The 19,668-nt window shown below is 40.3% G+C and overlaps 2 protein-coding genes across 2 annotated transcripts; one reads left to right on the top strand and one right to left on the bottom strand.

Moving 5' to 3' along the window:
- The first annotated feature begins 1,004 nt into the window (after positions 1-1,004).
- LOC111333811 (uncharacterized) lies at positions 1,005-11,324 on the top strand. The gene is made up of 3 exons (XM_022939431.2): positions 1,005-2,127; positions 7,229-8,277; positions 8,952-11,324. Exons 1-3 carry the CDS (start codon positions 1,644-1,646, stop codon positions 10,584-10,586), a joined length of 3,168 nt encoding a protein of 1,055 aa, XP_022795166.2. The 5' UTR covers positions 1,005-1,643; the 3' UTR covers positions 10,587-11,324.
- Positions 10,929-18,788, bottom strand: LOC111333812 (uncharacterized). Its single transcript, XM_022939432.2, has 6 exons — positions 18,673-18,788; positions 16,858-17,028; positions 15,641-15,726; positions 13,611-13,697; positions 12,871-12,932; positions 10,929-12,602 (listed from the first exon to the last, which is right to left on the bottom strand). Exons 1-6 carry the CDS (start codon positions 18,680-18,682, stop codon positions 11,783-11,785), a joined length of 1,236 nt encoding a protein of 411 aa, XP_022795167.2. The 5' UTR covers positions 18,683-18,788; the 3' UTR covers positions 10,929-11,782.
- Between the last annotated feature and the right edge of the window lie 880 nt (positions 18,789-19,668).

Below are 19,668 nucleotides of genomic sequence, written 5' to 3'. Positions count from 1 at the left end.
TTTAAGGATGGAAGAGATTGACAGAGATTACAAGTGACTTCAAAAGGTAATAACAATCAAGACGGATGGCTAAGCCTTAGACACGGGATGGAGAATTTTGATACATGCAATTTGGAGACTGGTTCAAGGCATTAGTTTAGTAATGTAAAAAAACACGTAGGAATGGATAATAAACCAAGAAGACACATGGATGGTTTTGGGATAAATATGATTAAAACTGATTATAAATGGCTACGAAATTAAGGCAAAGTCAGAGTTAGAAAAACACTTGAGAGGAAATAACAAACCAAGAAGGGACTCAGGATGGACGAGATTACCACAGATTAAAGATAACTTAAGCTTCAAATTACTGTTTTATTCAGACAGAAAAGCACGTAAGATGCACTTATAGTTAGAAACTAGCAAGGAACAGTGATGGCTAAAGATGTAGGATATTGACAAGGATTACAAATGACTAACCCTTATAAATTCAGATTTAACTTTTAGGTTGCGCACGGCTTGGCATACACCTTTGTTTTGGGTTCAGTAGCCACCCACGTTTTCACGTATGTAGGCCTAGATTGACCGCTAGAGAGATTCGTTTTCCGAGAAGAAGCACCACAAGGTACCCTTTGAGCTAAAAAATTCATTCATCGCGTAACAATATTAGTGTGTTTATAAATGAAGTATGTATATATTCATGTGTAGATAAATGAGGGGTTTGGCATGTTCGAGGTAGCTTGGATAAAAAAGACAGTTCGAATGTTATTAAAAGGCTATCTTCCCCATTTCCTTTCGTTCCCAATTCTCCATCTAGACAACGATACACACCGAAACTTACAATAGCATGTCAGATATGAAGGTATGTTAAAACCAGTCAGATATAGAATTATATAAAGCACAAACCAAAAAATACTTGCGTTCTACCCTTGACATTAGTTTAATTAAAATGCACACATAACTTAGACTTTTTCAAAATTCAATCTCACATTTGTTTTTGTTTTTTTTGTTTGTCGTATGAGCCTGTTACGACCCTTTACCCAGAATTACGTTTCAAGTAAAGTAAATCATTTTCTTCAGCCGTCTGTGATAGTTTTTCCGTGTTTGGTTTTTGCCTTTATCTGAGACCGTTTGAGAAGTTCTCGCTGGCGCCATTTGAGAAGGCTTATCGACTATAAACGAGTTGCGGTCGTACAGGTCTGATAATTGAGAAGCGTAAGGGAAGCCATCTAGAACAAAATGGCAGAAACAGTTTTCTGATAAGGTGTGAGTTGTTTTCAGAGTAGATATTGCAAAAAGCATAAATCTACTCTAGATTAAAAAATAAAAAAAAGCCCTTCCAAAAAAAATGCCACTTGGAAAATGTCTTTTGCACAACTGCATCTTTTTTCAATAGCGATTGTCCATCATTGTCCATAGAAATGAACACCTCACTAAAAGCGCGTGCAACAATACGTGACAACGCACGCAAAGAGCCCATTGCAGAGCGCGCGCTTTTCAAACTGGACCAACGTAAGCCAATCTGCGCGTCACAATGCGAAGTTTTCAACGGAAAAAACAAACTCAAATGTGAATCGTCTATGAGAAAGTTATTTACCTAGAAGTCTTTATAACTTCAAGGATAGTGGGTTGCTTTCGGGAGGCCTTAATCCATAAAGTTCATAATGAGCTGGGCAAGGGATGAATGGAAACTTGATTTACCCAACGCAGCACTAAGAAAGATTTCTGAGCTGGAAAACGATGCGGAAAATTTGCGAAAGGGCAAACAACAGCAACAGTTTCAACTGGAAACCGTGTCAAACTCTCTGCAGAAACAAAAGCAACTAAATGCAGAGGAAAAAGCCGCAAATTCCACGTTGCGGCGGGAGATACAAGAACTTACACGAAAATGCTCCGACCTCGAAAACCAGGAGGAAAAATCACAAATTGATCTTAAGGCGAAAGACAACAAAATCGGACTGCTGGAGGAACAATTGCGCAAAGCCAGGGAGAAGCTTAAAGACGAGGAAGATAGAAATTCCGAAGTGCTGAATCAAGTTGATCAGCAAAAGTTGATCGTAGAAGTGAAGGAAAATGAAATTGGACAGTTGACCGAAGAGGTGGAACGAATCAATGAAACTAAAGTGCAGATGATGAAAGATCTTGAAGGTATGTTTTTAGAAGACTCTGAAATCTCTGTTTTTGTTTTTTTTTTAAGTCTCCATAGCCACATTCACACCAAAACTAAAAGAATGTTTTAAAGCCGTTTTGTCAAACTCAGTTTAAAATTTGGATATATCAACAAAAGTTGAAATGGTAAATTGGCCACCGTAATGATTACAAAAGCTGACGTTTCGAGCGTTAGCCCTTCGTCGGAGCGAATCGACGAAGGGCTAACGCTCGAAACGTCAGCTTTTGTAATCATTACGGTGGCCAATTTACCATTTCAACTTTTGTTGATATATCCAAATTATTTCGTTACTCCCACCGACGCAGCCCCAAACAGTTTCTTTCGAAACTATCAGCCTTTATTCAGTTTAAAATTGTTTTCTTCGTTGAAGCTGCTTAAACTGATGTTTGTTGACTTCAAAGTTAGCACTACGAAAATAAGTGACTACTTGAACCCTATGTGGTAAAGTTTAGTTTTCCAGTTTTCTGTTGCTGATTTTTATCCAGTTCAACCTGGGGGCATGTATTATTTAAAAGGAGTGTTTTGAATCCGTATGTCAGTAGTATATCCGAGAAGAATCAGGCTCCCAGCTGTACATTCTCAGGACACACTGATTTGAATCTTTATCAATATAGCTGCAAGAGAAAATCAATTCTGACCATGGGCAACTAGCGTTAATTTATAATACCTTTTTCTCGAAAGGAGCAGAACCAAAACAGGCACAAAATATCTCAGAAGAAAATTCCCATAAAACCCTATTCTTTTGGGATTTTCAAAAAATATCAAACATTTGTCAGAGTCAGTAGTGAATACCTGAAATTTTCCGCTCAGTTTGAGAGAATAAAGCGGGGTTAGCTCTGTACCGGGGATGGTATGATATGATTCCAAAGGAATGCCGTGGGTTTTTAAAACATTTTGTCTGAGCGCCTAGAGGAATAGTGAAGGCTGCGGAGATTTCCGTATGGAGGTGTCTCCACACCCGGTAAACTTGGCACCGATGAAGGCGGAGAGATTTCTCCCGAGTATTATTATTTTTGCTTCGGAGTCTTTTTTTTTTTTACTACGTTCCTCATGATACGACGAAAAATTGTCTCGATTGCCAATTTATCTAGTCTATAAGTTGTGTTCTAAATGTTTTGAATCATTTGTTGACGATAACGAAAAAGGATTTTAATTTGTATTAAATTGCCTATGTATTAAATTACCATTAAATTGCCAACCTGTGAAGAACGTGCTCTCAAAATATCTATGGCTTTTGAACGCCTTTTTCCCAATTGAATTAAGCAATTTCGCTTAAACTTTCCACATTCCATTTTCATGTTTTCAGTTCCAGTGGTAATGTTGCATTAGGAAGTTTGAGAACTGGTTCTAGTTTTCGGGAGAACTGATCTGTGACTATTCAAGATTTGGAAGTTTTGATTTATAACTTCTGCCGAAATAAAAGAACCTACATGTACGTATGCTGTTTATGGGACTAAACCAGGTGGCCTTTTAAAGAATTGTTCTTTAAGATAACGAAATAATACTTATCTTTGGGGTTTTTATCAGATGTCTTAAAAGCGGCTTTATTACAGAAAACAGCCCTTTCGTAGAGGATTTAAACCTTTAGATAGTGCTCGTAGAATAAGGGACATTGAAGTTGTAGCGCAAGTGAATCTATAGAGTTTGACGTTGTTTGAGTTGGCATTATTGAAGTTTCCGTAAAAATCGAATTTCGCCAAAGTATAATGAAACAAGAGATCGTTTGTGACAGTACATGTGTGGGAAAAGAATATCGATTGAAAAGATGTTACTTTGGAAGATAAGATAGAAAAATGATCGGAAACTAGATAACTTCAACTGCCTTTGCCGTCAAGGAATTCGTTTTCTCCGAAAGTAAACGACTTTGTCAAAAATTTTCCACCAGCATGGTTATTTCTGTCGATCATAGTTCTTCGTAACAGATTAAAAAAAAAACGTAAAAAATAGCCACCTTTTTACCAGGACGTGCTAAAGGGTTTCTGAGTAAAGTATGGTCAAGCGAATTATTTAAAACTAGATAACAAGAACTTTGTTCTTATCCAGTGTTGCAATCGACATTCTGATAAACAAAATTTTGTTATCAAGAAGCCGAGTATACTTTTTAAAAAGTCCTTGAGATTAATACTCATTAGTTTAGGATTAAGACAGCTTCATCGATAAAAAAAGAAGTCTGTCTATATATACTGATATAAGCTGGCGAGGCGACATCGTTTAATTTATCTCGTAGAAAAATACCTTTCGTGTCTGAAGTCTGAAGTGGTAATATTCAAAAGAGATTCTTGGTAAATTCCAAAAGTTGTAAATAGACAAATAGAGATTACAAATTTTGATCTTGGCCTTTGATCAAAAATGACACTCATTAGAGACCGACACTGAGAAAAGAAATACTCCACGTTCTCCAAGAGAAATCGGACCTTTGAGCAGATTTCGCGGTCCACGGCTTAACAGAAAATTTTGTTCGAGTGCTCAGTCATTGCCAAGTTCATATGTTACAATGGCTGTGCTTCGTGTTACGATTAGGAATGTTTGAAACAGTTTTTAATGAATTGAATGAAATAAATTTCGTTTGAGCTGCAAATGCAAATCAAGCAAAGATATAATCTTCGCGGGTGGGCTGCAAATTAAGCTATGGCAGAAAAGAAACCACAAAAATATTTAGGCTTCGACGGGATTCGCGTCAGCTTCTCCTAGATACTGATTGGACGCTACCACTAACTGACTTACGAAGTCACACGTTGGGAGCGAGGCAAATTTTAGAGAGTTCTTCTTCCCTGCAAAGGAATCTGATCACAGTTTAAAAAAAAAAAAAAATGAAAATTTGCCTCGCTCCCAGCCGTGTTGCCTTGTTGCTCAGTTGGTAGTAGCACCGGGTACGAATCCCGTCGAAGCTGAAATTTTTCAGGCTTTATTTCAACAGTTGCTGAAGTATTGCAGTCCACCAATGAGAAGTTGACTTCTTTGCTTGATGCTGGAAACATAGCTTAATTTTGTAGCGGCCGGGGTAATGAGCGTGGCCTATCGGCACCTCCCTCTTTCAAAGGCTAAATTTCAAATGTTTCCTTTAATTCCGATCATTTTCTGTCAAAATTGTGCGTGCGGATGAGATGAGCAGACAAATCCGTCAGAATCTTGTGTTAGCTCTCTTGTAAGAGTCTAAAAATATACTTGACGACTGGTACTCCTTCATCGCTCACCCACGCAGGGCAGGGGAGCTTAATCCGAAGGATGTAATACCCCACACTTTCGAAAAAAAGTGGGCACCTCCTAGCAAGAAAGCATCATCTGCCGCTCGCTTCGCCTGCCGTAAAAGACGCTCGATCTGTCCACGTGCGGGCAATTTTGACAGACACGCGTGAAGGAGAAAGGTCTTGCGCGCCTGCTCTCGCAAGCGAGTTTCTATCGTTCTTGACAAGCGCCTGAAATGAAGAGTTCGGCACGCCATCCTATCTAGCTATTATCTCTCATACGGACTTTCTCAGCTTTTCTCGACGGAGCACACTGGAAAAAAGTTGAATTTTCACAACTTAATCAGCATTTAGCATCTTACTGTCAGACAAATGCGATTAAGCTTGTTTTGAAGCTGTTTAAGCGCTCTAAGCTGTTAAATCGTTAATAGTATCTGTAATAAGCCCATTTAAAGTCCAAAAAATATCAATATTCAAACAGATAAGGCTGTTGTTAATAAGATTATCTGGCATAAGAGAAAATTCTCGAAGGTAAATTTCGGCCTATTACGCTAGCCTTGCCGTATAAATCCTCTAAATCGGATAAAACTGCTCGAGAATAATTAAAAAAGAAATTCGTTTTGCTCACTCTCTAAACACAGTTTGAATTTGAAAAATGTTGACATTGTATTGATTCAACATTAGTTGATAATTTGATAATTTAATTATCGGTACACCTAAGTAAAAAAAAAAAAAAAAAAAAAAAAAAAACAGGATGACCCCAAATGAGATCAAAATCAAAACACTGTGGTGTGAGAAAATATGCAAAAGTTCTTTGCATTAACGTTTTCATAAATATTATCACGTTCGTAACAATCGCGATTAAAGAATGGTTTTCGACCATCGTTTTTACTTAAAGTTCGAGTTGTCTAGGTAAATTTCACTGAAGGAAAGTAAAATTAGTTTGAGTTATCGGAGAGTTCGCGAGTTCGAGTTAGCTGATAGAAAATGACTGGAAAATATGTCAAATCCAAGGGACATTAGATCGCGTCCGTGTTAGCGGGGATTCGAACTATCCGGGCTCGAGTTAACGGGGTTCCACTGTAGAACTGAACAAGTATTCACAGGAAATTCTCGCTCGAAAACGCCCCGGTAATGGTAAATTGTGGGAAGAGGTGTGTCTGCAGGCGTATAGAAGTGAGAGCAAGGAAAAAACGCAAGTCATTGCCGCGGCGCGTCGCGGTTTCTGCTCTCGGGGCTACCCCGCAAGAGGGATTTTGGCGTTGGTATCTGATACCCCCAGTGAGAATAATTTTACCATTCTTGTTGTCAAACGAGCAACATTTCATCTTGTTTGTTCGCTGGGTAGAAATCTTTGTAATCTGGAGTAACCACACCACGTAATCTTTTCAACACTAATTCTATGATATATCGTAATTTCGACACTAATACGTTTGTTTCCCTAATAATTACTTAAAATTAAAGATAAAACGACCAATTTTTCTCAGATAGAGTTTTTCTTTAAATAAGGTCACCATGGCACTCGAACCTTCCTAAGACACTCCTGTTTTCTGCGCAATCTGCCTGTAACGTAGAAAACAAATACGATCATGCGTGGGAGTGAGGCACGCTCCTAGCGCGCTGCTCACGAACATTGATTTTTTTCTGCTGAATGTTTTTACTCGCTCAAAGGACTAGACAGAAAAGGAAGCACTGCTCGTAGTATAAACTCGCTTTTGAGCCACATTCACACAAGTTAAACGGTTTCAGCGCGCCGCCTCAATAAATACAACTGTAAAATATACTTAAAAATCGTATAAGTTTTTGTTTCTAACGAATTCAGTCGTTTGAGGTTTCTAAAGGACACACTTAGGAAAGCACACGTTCACATTTCCGTCTTTTTTAATTTCTGTAGCTGCAAAAGAAAAAATCGAAATTCTGTTCAAAGAAAACGAAGCTATGAAACATCAACTCAAGGAACGAGATGAACTGCTTACGTCATGCACCAATAGTTCGATTGTTGATGATGAGACTGCGCCAGTGACGGAAACTGATGACCCACGGACGCCGGACAACGTGAGCAGCGCGTTCTTAGAGATCTTGAAAAGAGAAAATAACTCTTTGATAAGTGAGAATGAAGAACTCAAAGTCCAAGTTGACCATTTGAAAATTGTACAGCGTGAAAAGGAGAAAGAGCTGGAGAGGGTGATGCAAAAGCTGGCTGCTTCACAAGCCGAGTGCGAAAAGAAAGCGCAATTGTTAAAAGCTCGAGAGAAAGAGGTTTCCAAATTGCAAGATAAGCTAGCAAGAGCCGAAGCGGAGATAAGGAACACTGAGAGAAAAGTAGAAACTCTGGAAGAGAAAGCTAGACAACTCTACGAGGAAATTCAAAGCGAGAAACGCCATAGTGAAAACACAAAAGAGAAGATTTCCACTATGAGGACCACGCTTCTGGAAGCCGAGAACAAGATCAAAACTCTGGAGACGGATTTGTCTCAACGATCAAACAAGGTGAAAGCTAAGCGAGAAAGAATAGAGACCTTGGAAGAAGAGAACGTTCAACTTACGCAAGAGCTAGATTCCCTGAAGCGTCAAAACAACGCCTCGACAGAATCTTACCTCGCTGCAACAAAGGTATTGAGAGAGAAAGACCACAGAATTGAAGAACTCGAGGAGGATCACAAAGAAAGAAAGAAGCAACTAAGAGTTTTTGGGGAGAAAGTTGAAGTTCTTACCTCGGAGAACAACCGCTTGGTGGAGGAACTTCAGCAAGCAGAAGAGAGGTTTGCGAACGCTGATAGGTCATACCGACGGGTTTCGAAGGCGTTGGACGATTGGAGGAAAATGAGTAAAGAACCTGGGACTGGGGCAGAACTCTGGGATGGAGAAAAGAGTGAGGGACTGGAGAAGAGAAACAGAGTTGACCGGGAGGAGATTAGTGAAGAGCAGGAGGAAAAAGATGGGGTGAGTGTAAATGTTGTATAAGAGATCGGTCATTAACTATCGCCTGGGAGGGAAGGGGGTGGGGGTCGAAGTAATTTGCTAGGGGGTCAAAAGAATACTTATGGGAGGATCAGATAAATTCAATCCTTCACCCACCCCCTCCTCCCATCAGGCGATTAAAAAAAAATGACCAGTTTTAAGCGTTGATAAACAATTTCAAAGTGAATCACCATCAAATGGCAAAACCAATGAGCTACAAGTGAAGGTGAGTGAGAAAAGCGTGGTTGAGATCACATCGTTTAAGCAATTGATTGACGGAGATGATATGCATTTTCCGGTTGGATAAATTGAATATAATTTGCACGTATTCAGTGTACACGAAAGAAAGATACAAAGTATGTTGATTATAGAACTTTAAAGCTCTGGCAAAGCACAACCGTTCCAATTAGAAAGCTCTGTCTTTCTTTTTTCGATAATTCAAGCTGTTTTCAAACAGCCCATGTGCTGTTTTCCTGGCCAAACAAGTGCAAAGACTAATGCCACAAACTTCTTAACTTAAAATTTGATTTATATTCTAATAAGATAATTGAAAGAGGCAATTTTTTCTCCACCAAATAAAAAGTTAAACGTCGATCTGCAAGTCGGAGAGAGGAACTCATTCGAGAGGTGTTTGACTGTTTTTTTTTTTCCTCCAGCAAACCAGTAAGTGTTCTAACTGTGACCAAATGACCAAGAAACTGAAAAAACAGGAAGAATACTTCAGTCTTAAGGTCAGGGAACTTGAAGCCTGCACACAGAAACTTACGGCTGAGAAGGAAGCTTTGGAAAAAGAACGGAGGAACAGTGAAGAGTTTACAATGCGTGTGCAGCAGATGGTACAGGAGATAGAAAATGCGAATAAAACGGAGAGAAATTACAACAGGGAGGAACAGGTGCAAGAAACGGGAGACTTTTTCAACATGGTGAAGAGATTTTTCGCAGAGAATGAGGGTCTGAAAAAGCATGCGCAAAAGTGCCTGTCTGACCTCGAACAGTTGCAAAAGTATATACGGAGTTGTTCAAGCGGAGTCAGAGAGCTACTCTGTCATACAGATGAGTTTGAACCGGTCGCGAAGCGAATATCGTTGTTGAAATCACTCTTAGAGACGGTTGTGGTCGAATTCGCACGTCCGTTGAAGGAAGAGGAAAGTGACACAGACGGGAACGAAGATTCTCCGATGGAAACCAACTTTCGCCCTGAGTTATCGTGGGATGACTACGAAAGAGAAGTCGCCTTTAAAGCGTTTAAGGACAACGTGCAAGACATCATTCAGCAGATTGACAAAGATAAGGAGATGACTAAGAAAAGAGTAGAAGAGTTCCAGGAGGTTAAACGCGCTCATAGGGCTCTCAAAGGGGTCAGAAAAAGGTCCAGACAAGCCATCGAAAGAGCTGTAGCGCGGAGTGAAATTGAGGACTTGTGCGTGGAGGAGCGACCAGAGGACACCCCAAAAGGCTCCCATCAAACAAATTCCCGGATGGAACGCTGGAATGATGGGGAGTTAGTGGAGGTCATTAAAGATCTACTTGAAAAGAACCGAGAGGTGCTGGCGATAAAAATGGATGAAAATTTCAGTAGATTGGAAAACATCGTTAAACAGCAACGTGTGCACAATAACTTGTCAGACGAGAGAAATCAGAAAATCGGCGGCGAGAGCGTAAGGGAGACCATGGATGGAAAATATGCCATAGGAGAACTGGATTTGGTTAAAAGAAAACTATTTGATGTGCAGAAAATCATAAAGCACCTCACTGGTTCACTGGTGGAGGTAGAACATGTAAAGAAGACCGTCGAGTCCAAGGTGGATCTTTTGAACGGAGAGCTTAGTCGAAAAGAGTCACAGTACGAAGCCAAATGCGAGGATTTGAAACGGGTAACGAAAACCGTTTCCGACCAGGAAGTTTCCTTCCGAAACCGACTCGAACAGCTTGCGTCGGAAAAAGACGAGATCAACTCGGAGCTACGAGGAATTGTCGGAGTGCTCAAGGAGAGAGAGTTGGAACTGGTCGAGCGGTCACAGCAGTTAAAGCATTTGCAGACCACGTACAACGATATGGAGCGATCGATGAAAAGCAAGATCGACGCGCTGGAGCAAGAAAATAATGGTGTATGGTTGGACTACAAAGAAGCCGATAAACGAGCGGAGATCAAGGAAAAAGAGTTCAAAGAACTTGCAGACCGGCTGAAGAAAAGTCAAGGATACATGCATTCGGTGTTTAGTAGCTTAACTAACATGGACGATGAATTGCAAAGAGCCAGAGATATCGAAGTGTTTGGCGAGCAAGATTAACCCTTTGAGTTATGATGCACTTTATTTACATAGAACCCTTAAAAACACAATGCAAGAGAGAGTAATTTTCTGTAACTGGATTTCGGCAATTTCTTTTTTTTGATTCGCTTTCGAAGTGTAATTTTTGAACAAGACTGAAACGAAGTACACCACTAGTTTCCTGTCAATTAATTTCTGCGGTTTTCTTTTTGTTTGTTTTCATTTAATTTGTTCATGAACTGTGTAATTTTAAACAAGACAGACATGTAGTGCACATGATTCCCTCCTGGTTTACCCTCGACCTTGACTATAAATCGCCACTGATTTCCTAATTTATTTAACTACTAATAAGACTACATTAAGTTTTTGTTCATTTTTATCTATTTATTTGGTATAAATAAAGTTGAGTAGATACAATGTTTCAAGTCAATGCATTTCATATACTTCTTCGCATGTAACCCTCACTTCAACTGAGCGTCGAAAATCCAAACCCGAAGTCATCGCAGCGATCAATCAGCGCTGAGAAAAACAACACAAGAAGCCAACGAGAAAGCTGGGAAAAAAGTTGTTAACCACCTACAGCGCGTGAAAACGCAAGCGACTGAACAAGTCGCGTGTTGTTAGAATTTGCCCCAGATTGGTTGCAAGGATGACACGACCTTTTTTAGACTAATCACCCTGCAGAGTAAAGTAAAACCAAAACGATCCCGATTTAGTTTCAACACCCAATTTAAATTACTCTAAAGAAAAAAAAAATAATAAACGCTACACATTTAAGTACCGTGTAAACCTCTTGCCTGTATCGAATCCCGAAGATCGTGTGGAACACGAGGATTCATATCACACGCGTTTCAGAGTGCTTAGGTCGGAAAAAACCCCCAAATATGGCAAAGAGATACGGAACATTGTCGGAGCACTCAAGAATAAAGAACCAACGAAAACTAAGCGTAGGAAAACGATTTATTAGAATTTTGCATCTGACTGGTTAAGAGAGTGGCGTTCATTTCCCGGAGAAACCGCTGTGCCGGGTGGTCAAGTAAAACCAACACGACCTTAAATACGTCTTCAAAGAAGAATTGCGTTGGTTCACTGTTAGCAAGAGCTACGCAAGCTGGAGCAAAACATGGGAGGTTTAGGATCTTACTCATCTAAAAATGAATTAAAACTAGCGTTTGTAACGATTTCACAGGTACACTAGTCTTTTTTTGTCACAGACTTTAAAACATTGGACCCGGTCTAAAATGAGGATCCCCGGGTGGGGGTCTCCCTGGGGGAGGTGCCCCAGGAGGAACCATGTTGGCTACGCTTCTGGGTGGAATCCAGTCTCTCTCAGCCCGCCCTGGAGGTGGCATCCATTCCCTTTCTCCTCTAACAGGAGGGCCTCTATCACCCGGAATCCATTCCGCCTCGGCTCGTGGTGGCCCAGGGAATCTTCCTGGGAAACTGGGCCCTACTGGTCTAGGTCCAAAGCCTTCCTCAATAGGTGCAGGGGCCATTGGCCGTGCGACTCGCATCTCCTCAAACCTCGGAGAAGGTCCCTGCTCAGGTCGTGGAAAGGCTCCTTGAGGGACATGAGGTATAGGGGCTGGCGCAGGAGCTTGAGCAGGGAAACCACTGACTACAGGATGCTGCTGGCGTGGTCCCTCCATAAAGAACGTTTCACGTGGGATAGTGGGTACTCCAGGGAAATGTCGCCCGTCCATCACGGGTACCGGGGCAACGTTTCCAAAGGGTCTTTCACCCGGTAAAATAGGGTGAGGGGGCACTGCTGGCAGGGGCTCACGCAACGGGGCCGGAAAAAAAGGTGCTACTTGAGGGAACATGGCGCGTTGTATCTCATTCTCGGCATCTTCCCCTCCATCACTCTCCCCTCCCCCTTGCTCTCTCTGATGGCGTCTTTTGATGTGCGACTGCAAGTCTCGCTGGGAGAAATAACTTCGACGGCATCCTGAGATTCCATAGCGACTTCCGCCTACTGAACACACGTACACACTACCCAGCGGTGCCCGTTCAATCCGCTGAACACCATCACCGCACCTAGAGCAAAATTCGACAAGGTCACGCTGGGGAATAAAATTTGGTACCACTGTAGAAGATAATTATGCTTGGCCAGGTTTGGCTGCTGTCGAGAAAACCTAGTCTTCCCTGGTGATGATGATTTAAATCAAGGATCTTCCTGGATGGGCGGCAGGGCCACATGCATTGTATTGATTTACGTTTCAAAATGCATTTCAGTACCTTGTACGGTAAATTAACATCTCTACAGCACACCGACTGATAATAATAAAAAGCATTTGACACAAACCTTGGACACTTTCCATTTCCCTTTTCAGCACAGTTTAAACAGAAGGAATGTTTACAAGGACTCTAAAGAGCCAAAAAGAAAAAAAAGAGAAATACAAAACACGCATATTCAAGGTGTCAGTACGTTAACCCCTTGACTCCCAAAAGTGATCAACATGTAACTTCTCCTTATAATATCCATACAATACATCCAATAAAAAGTCAATGAGAATACTTAAACTTATCAGGTAGAAACTGTTATCTTGATCTAACACCACATTCTCATAACTAATTCACAAGGAAATGATAAGTAGTTAGGAAGGAGAATTAACAATCAGATCTTGGGAGCTACTCAGCAGTACTTTTTGATGGTATTGGATGCAATTTTTGAGTCCTTAGAAACCCTAATCTGTTTGACCAGTCATGTGAGAGCCCAGAGCAGCAGTCCCAGGTCCCACTCCTCATTATGCCATACAAGGCGGTTAAAACTCTTGAGGCTGTGGATAAAACCCAAGGGCATGTCCTTTAAAAGGAAAGCATCTGAATCGAAATGTTTTACAGTACTATTTTATCATGCTGGGCAAGGTAGTTACAACTTTTACACTTCTGAAGTCAACCTTAATGTGTGACCATTTAAAATATGTATTTGAAGCTTGAAAAGGATTCTGCCATCCAATCACCAAGCAGAATTATGCAAGATTTGCCTACATTCAATTTGAATTTAAAGACTAAATTTGAGATTGAAATAATTCAAGTACTCACCAGGCGGCCATAAACAAGAATAGGCAATGCGCATTTCTCACAGAGATGAAGAAGAGGATCCTGCACCTTTTGTCCAATAGGAACAATCTGGAAAGGATAAGCATGTGGTGTGTCAACGATTTAACTCCCAGAAGTGATTAACATGTAACTTCTCCCTCTAAAATCCATATCTTATCCAACAAACAGGTCAGGGGAATACTCAAACTTATCAGGTAGAGGTTTTTATCTTGATTTATTATATGTCTGTCCTCTCACAAGGACTGGGAACTACCAAATTCACAAATTTGATATTGGCTGAAATCAAAATTGAAAGCCGCCTAGATTTTCCCATCTAGACCGGTCTAGAAATAAAAGGTACAAAGAATAATTATAAAAATTTGGCATATAAGACATCGCCATACAATAAACATCTCATTAATCGAGCTAGGCCAGTCTGTGTAGAAGAATCTTGACCTCAGTCGCTGGTACAGACCTCACTGCATTCAGTCTGCACTGGCGTCCTCAGTCAAGATTCTCCCATACAGACCTCCCGCTCGGTTAATAAGAACTACTTACCATCAAATTTTTGTAATTAACTCACAGGGGAATATAATCATAGCAGCTAGAGGGGAGAATTAACGATCAGATCTTAGGAGTTAGAGGGTTAAAATTGCAGAGAACAATGGTGAACTACAACCAACTGGAATTACTTTAAAACATACCCAGGCACCACAGAAAGACAAGTAACACGCAGAGGAGGCCAAGTAATTCAATTGAATTTCTTTTACATAATTATTTCAAACTCTAAATGTGATCCTTTCATTGGCAAGCCAAATGTGACAAAAACTTGGCCCAGAAATTACCCATAAGAGTGACACCTGAAAAAAAAATAATTGGGTGAAAAATAGGAATCATAATACGAGAACAGAAGCAGTTAAAGCGCCACTGCGACGAAATTTTTGAATTTTATTTTCCCAATTTTCTGGTTTTAACTTCACATTTAGACCCTAAACTATAAGAATAAGCGTAAGTTTCTCAAATTTGCAACGTTGTTCCTTAAAAAAAGCGCTGCGAAGACATTAAAAATTCTTCTGCCATTGCTTGAATAACACACTGGAGAGCCCATGAAAATAACTATACAGCGGTTTTAGTTGTGACATCATCGACTCACTTCGACAATGTCGCGAAGGCATGCCTTTATAAGAAATACGCAAAAGAAAGCTGGGGAACAATTCTTTCGAATTTTATTCCTTCTTTCCTGTGGAACCAGAAAAATAACTCTCTCTCAGCGTACCAAATTAGCCATGTTTGTTGAGTCATTGATGTCACTTCCGTTGTCCAACCAGTTTCTTCTTCTTCGCGCAGAGTTTTGTAGTTCGAGGAATGGCGGTTGTTTAGATCGCGAATCAACAGGGAAAATAAAATTACTTCTCGATGGAGTTTTGCCTTAAGATTTGGCAAATTTGTTACTTGGGGTAAGTACTTTCAACCTCTGAGGAGAAAAGAAAAGGTGCATTTTTGGTAGCAGCAGCACTTTAAGTGAAAAATAGAAACTGTTTCATGGAAGCATACGGAAAATATTTTCAGGCATTACTCTTCATTTCTGGACACTTTTGTCACTTTTGGCTTGCCCCACTGACAAATTGTTATTCGTAGGTTATTGGGTTATGTCATTTAGAGGCTGGATACCAATTGCCCAATTACAGATAAACACTAAACCCTGTGATCTGATAAGAAACTTTCCCATCTGTTTGACTAATTCACCCTACCACAAGCCCAGGAAAACTTTTCCCCACAGTTAGCATGAACTAGGATCAGCCATGTTAAGATCCACAGTGGTGAAGAATCAGAGGATTGGGAGTGCCTTTCCGAGTGGTCCTAAACCTAGAAATGTTACTTTCAGCCAGTAACACCATAGTCAAGGGGAAGCTAGAGAAAGTGTATGTATGTGTAATTGTTCACTGTTGCATGTGTTACAAACTCCCAGCAAGGAAGACCACATTGGAACTCGTTTGAAAATTGCACTTACTATCAGCCACGGGTATTCTTACCTGGTGATCCCACTTTAGTTCTCTCATGACCACCACCTGTTGAGCTGGACCAGGAGACTTCTGTTTCTTCTTACTCTCTTTGTCTCCTGAAACAGGTGAAGGATGAGCTAAGATAGATTGAGTTGAGTAGAGGCTGTGGCATAACAGTGACATATATTCACTTATAGTGACATTCAGTTGAAAATAAGATGTCACATGGTTGAATTTAGCTATGTTAATGGAGGAAGAAGACAAAGGGCAAGGAGCACTGGCATCCTCTGGCCATAGCCTTGCTGGTAATGTGTCCAAGATAATGAGAAGGATTGCTTGTCTGACTGACTGACCATCAAGTTTACAAATTCTCAGTTCATAGAAGCAAACTCTGAACCCCCTTGGAACAAGGGTGTTCAAATTTACTTATAAATGTATAAGTTGAATTCATCCTCTGATGAATAATATCAGTTCAGCAAACACAATTCTTGTTTCCACATGTTTGTTTAGTAAGAGATCATGGATGGTATCAGAACATTGCATGAGTTAAATGGATGTAATCAGGCTTCAACAGAAAAGTCTGTCAAGGGCATTCATTCTAGGATTTATTGGAGCGTAGATCTATGCATTTTACCTCTCTATAACAAAAGAAAATATATTCCTTGTTGCCATGCTTCCATAGGAAAATTCATTACCTGACAAGGGAATTGCACATCAAATTGTATGTGAAAAACGATTAAATTGCATGAAATGCAAAGTGTGAGTGGGATATTGGTTTTCAAGTGCAATTTAACACAGAATTAATGAGTCAGGTAATGGATTTTCCTTGAATCTCATAACTGAATAAATATAAGAAAAAAAGAATATAGCGATAATATTGTTTGTTTTTATCTGAGCACGAAAGAAGAGGCCACAGCCCTGGAAGGCAAGCTGCTCTCACCCCTGCACCATCCCTATCATAGGAAGGCAGCATGACCAAGTGGTTAGGGTACTGGACTTGTAATCTGGTGTCCCAGGTTTAAGTCCTTCACCCTGCCACTCACTGGATTTGTTCTTGGTTGCCCCGACTTCAACTCCTCGGCTGCACTGTATAAATAACCCACTGGTCTGCTTTCTGCCAGTGGGTATTTTCAAGCACTCAGTTAGTCTAAATTGTGGCTGAAAAGCCCCCTATGAGGGAGCTTCAGTTAACAGAATTTTTTTCTTTTTTTTAATCCCCACTTAATTATATCTACAATTTTATTTACCATCTGAGCCACTCCTAGACCTCTCACTGGTTTTCCCTTCCTTTTTCTTGCTTTTTCCTGATGCAAGGGAACTTGCTGACTTGCTTTTGGCTTTTAGCTTTAAAGAAATATTTCGTCTTACAGGCTGTGAAGTTGAGCCTTGAGTTGCTCCCTCATGCTCAAGCTCAAGATCTGACAAATAATTCAAAGTAGGAAATTTCTTCAATGCAGAGCTCTCAAGTCTCAAAAGACACACACAAACAAATTCAATCACACCTGCAAGATTTCTGATTTAAACTATTGATTTTAAAATAGCAAACTGCTGCTTTAGTTAGGTACCTATCAAATTAATTATTCTTTTAAATATGATCTACTCTTCCTTCCCTTTGTACTTGCTTTCCAACAATGAAAATTTCTTGCTTGAAATAAAGGAATGCATAATAATAATAATAATAATAATAATAATAATAATAATAATAATAATAATAACCTTTATTTTAAGAGGGTGACACCAATTACTTTGAAAAGTATTCTCCCTAGTGGCCCTCTAAAACACCCACCCACCCCACCCCAGGGGAGGACATCCATCACACAGTAATCTCGTGTGTGGGAAATTAATGTCTCCCACCCCCAATCCTGCAGGAGAGGGGACCTCCATTTATTCGTCCCTATCCAAGAAGACTAGAATATCTAACCATTTCTTGATGTTATAGAAAGGTAGCAAATTCTTCTCACTTATTTTAAGACCCTGAGTGTTGGTCCAGCTGGGGCTTAAACCCTTGACCTCCCGCACAACAGTCCAGCGCTCTATCCATTGAGCTAACTGGGAGGTGGTTGCATATCTTAGCTCCTTAAATTTTCTGGGGTAGCAAGCCCCATACCCCCCCCCTCCCCCTTGGATAGTGATGCTCACCATGTCATAATCAAAGGTTAGGCAGCCAATTATCCCACTCCTCTGTCAGCTTTTTTTTTTTTAAGAGGTCTGACAATAATTGTCAGAAAGTAAAAGAAGTCCATGAAATTAGCATTGTAATGCTTGTGTCAATTTTCTTTGAAGTAAATCACACCTGATTATAATCTACTCATTTACATAATTTTGTTTTTCACAACTGAATACAGGGGTGTCATTTGAAAGATCCATGATCTGAAATGAGTAGGCAGCTGAGTTGAATTTTGCTGCAGAGTAAGTATGGCACAGTTGTAAAGCAACTTGCCTCTCTAGAAAGGGCTGGAGCATACTCTCCTGCAAAACTAATTTCAGATATGAAACTCTCTGAGATGTGATTTCCAGCATTCTGCGGCATATCTGAGTAACTTTTTCAAAGCCAGACTTTGATGTTACAACCAGTTCAAAAATACTTCATTTCCTTCTTTAATTATAATTCACAAAGTAGCCAGCACAAAATGGTCTGACAGCTGGAGGTTTCTTTCGCCCACTAGCTTCTAATGACAACCCAAACTGGCCTGAAATACATGCTAGCTGCGTTAAAGCTCTGGGTGTGGAGAAAGTTTACGTACGAAATTTCAAGTTTTGAGAAATAAAATTAATAGGAACACAGAAAAGTTAAAACATCAAAGCCTAACTACTATTTCACGAATAATAAAGCTATAAATTAAGTACAGTCTGCTAACGAATCGAATCCGCAGCGATCAATAAAATCTTGTTGAGGAACAACATCAAAATGAATCTGTCTTGAGAGAAACCGTTTACCTGCTTTTGAACATTTTATGTTGCACTTGAACGAGAAAATTACTATTTCCTAATTTAATTTTTATGTACAGGCCACGAGTTATAAGATAAGGAATTGTGAAAAGTGCAAATTTTCTTATGCTTACCGTCGTCCATCTTGGATTTTCTTGTTCTTCACATGAACACCGCTGTTCAGGTTGATTATTTTTCTAGTGGCTGAGCCTGTAAGGGTAACGTTAGTAAAGTGAAGTGCGGTCGGCAAGAGTGCAAGAGTGCTCTTTGTCTACAACAACAAACAAGACAAAAACTAACAAAAAATCACGCTCATTTGGTCTCTAATTGTAGGTTTTAATTCATTCAAAACTTGCCACAAACAACTCTTTCGCTGCTTTTACGAACTAGCTTTGTAGACCGTGACCAAAAATAACCAACACGCAAATTACAAGAAGAATTCAGAAGTCGTGTTTACTTGTTTCTAAACTTCCCAACAACTTTGAATGACATGAAGAGAAAAGTGATCTACTTCACTCACGGCTAAAATTTGAGCCCCAGGTTAATGGTAGAACGCGAGGGTGCTGTGCCTCGAGGATTTACATACATACATACATACATACCTAGGTTAATTGACAACTCCTCAGAGGGGCTTTTCAGGGCCAACACCCACCCATCCCAACCAGGGAAGGACATCCACCACATAGTAATCTCGTGCGTGGGAAATTAACGTCTCCTACTCCTAACTCTGCAGGAGACGGGGCCTACGGTTTGTTCGTCCTTATCCGAGAAGACTAGAATATATATATCTTATTAATCAAGCGCGAGGGCCGTACTGGGAGAATATCGGCCCGAGGTCTTGGCAGTACGGGCCGAGCGCAGCGAGGTCCGTACAAAAAAGACCGAGGGCCGATATTCTTCCAGTACGGTCCCGTGCAAGCTTGGTTAATAAGAGATTTATTATACGACTGAAGTTCAAAGGGACACAAGTGCGGTATCATTCGGGACCATTCGGGACAGTGCCCGGTCCAATACTTAGAGAATATTGGACCGGCAATAGAGCATTTTGATTGGTTGATTTTAGTTATTGGCCCTTTGACTGCCCGAGTCGTGTAATAAATGTATATATATCCATTTCTTGATTATAGAAA

This window comes from Stylophora pistillata, chromosome 5, assembly GCF_964205215.1.
Source record: "Stylophora pistillata chromosome 5, jaStyPist1.2, whole genome shotgun sequence".
Classification (NCBI taxonomy): Eukaryota; Metazoa; Cnidaria; class Anthozoa; order Scleractinia; family Pocilloporidae; genus Stylophora; species Stylophora pistillata.
The sequence above is the reverse complement of the archived record's forward strand: the minus strand, read 5'-3'. Positions and strand labels throughout refer to the sequence as shown.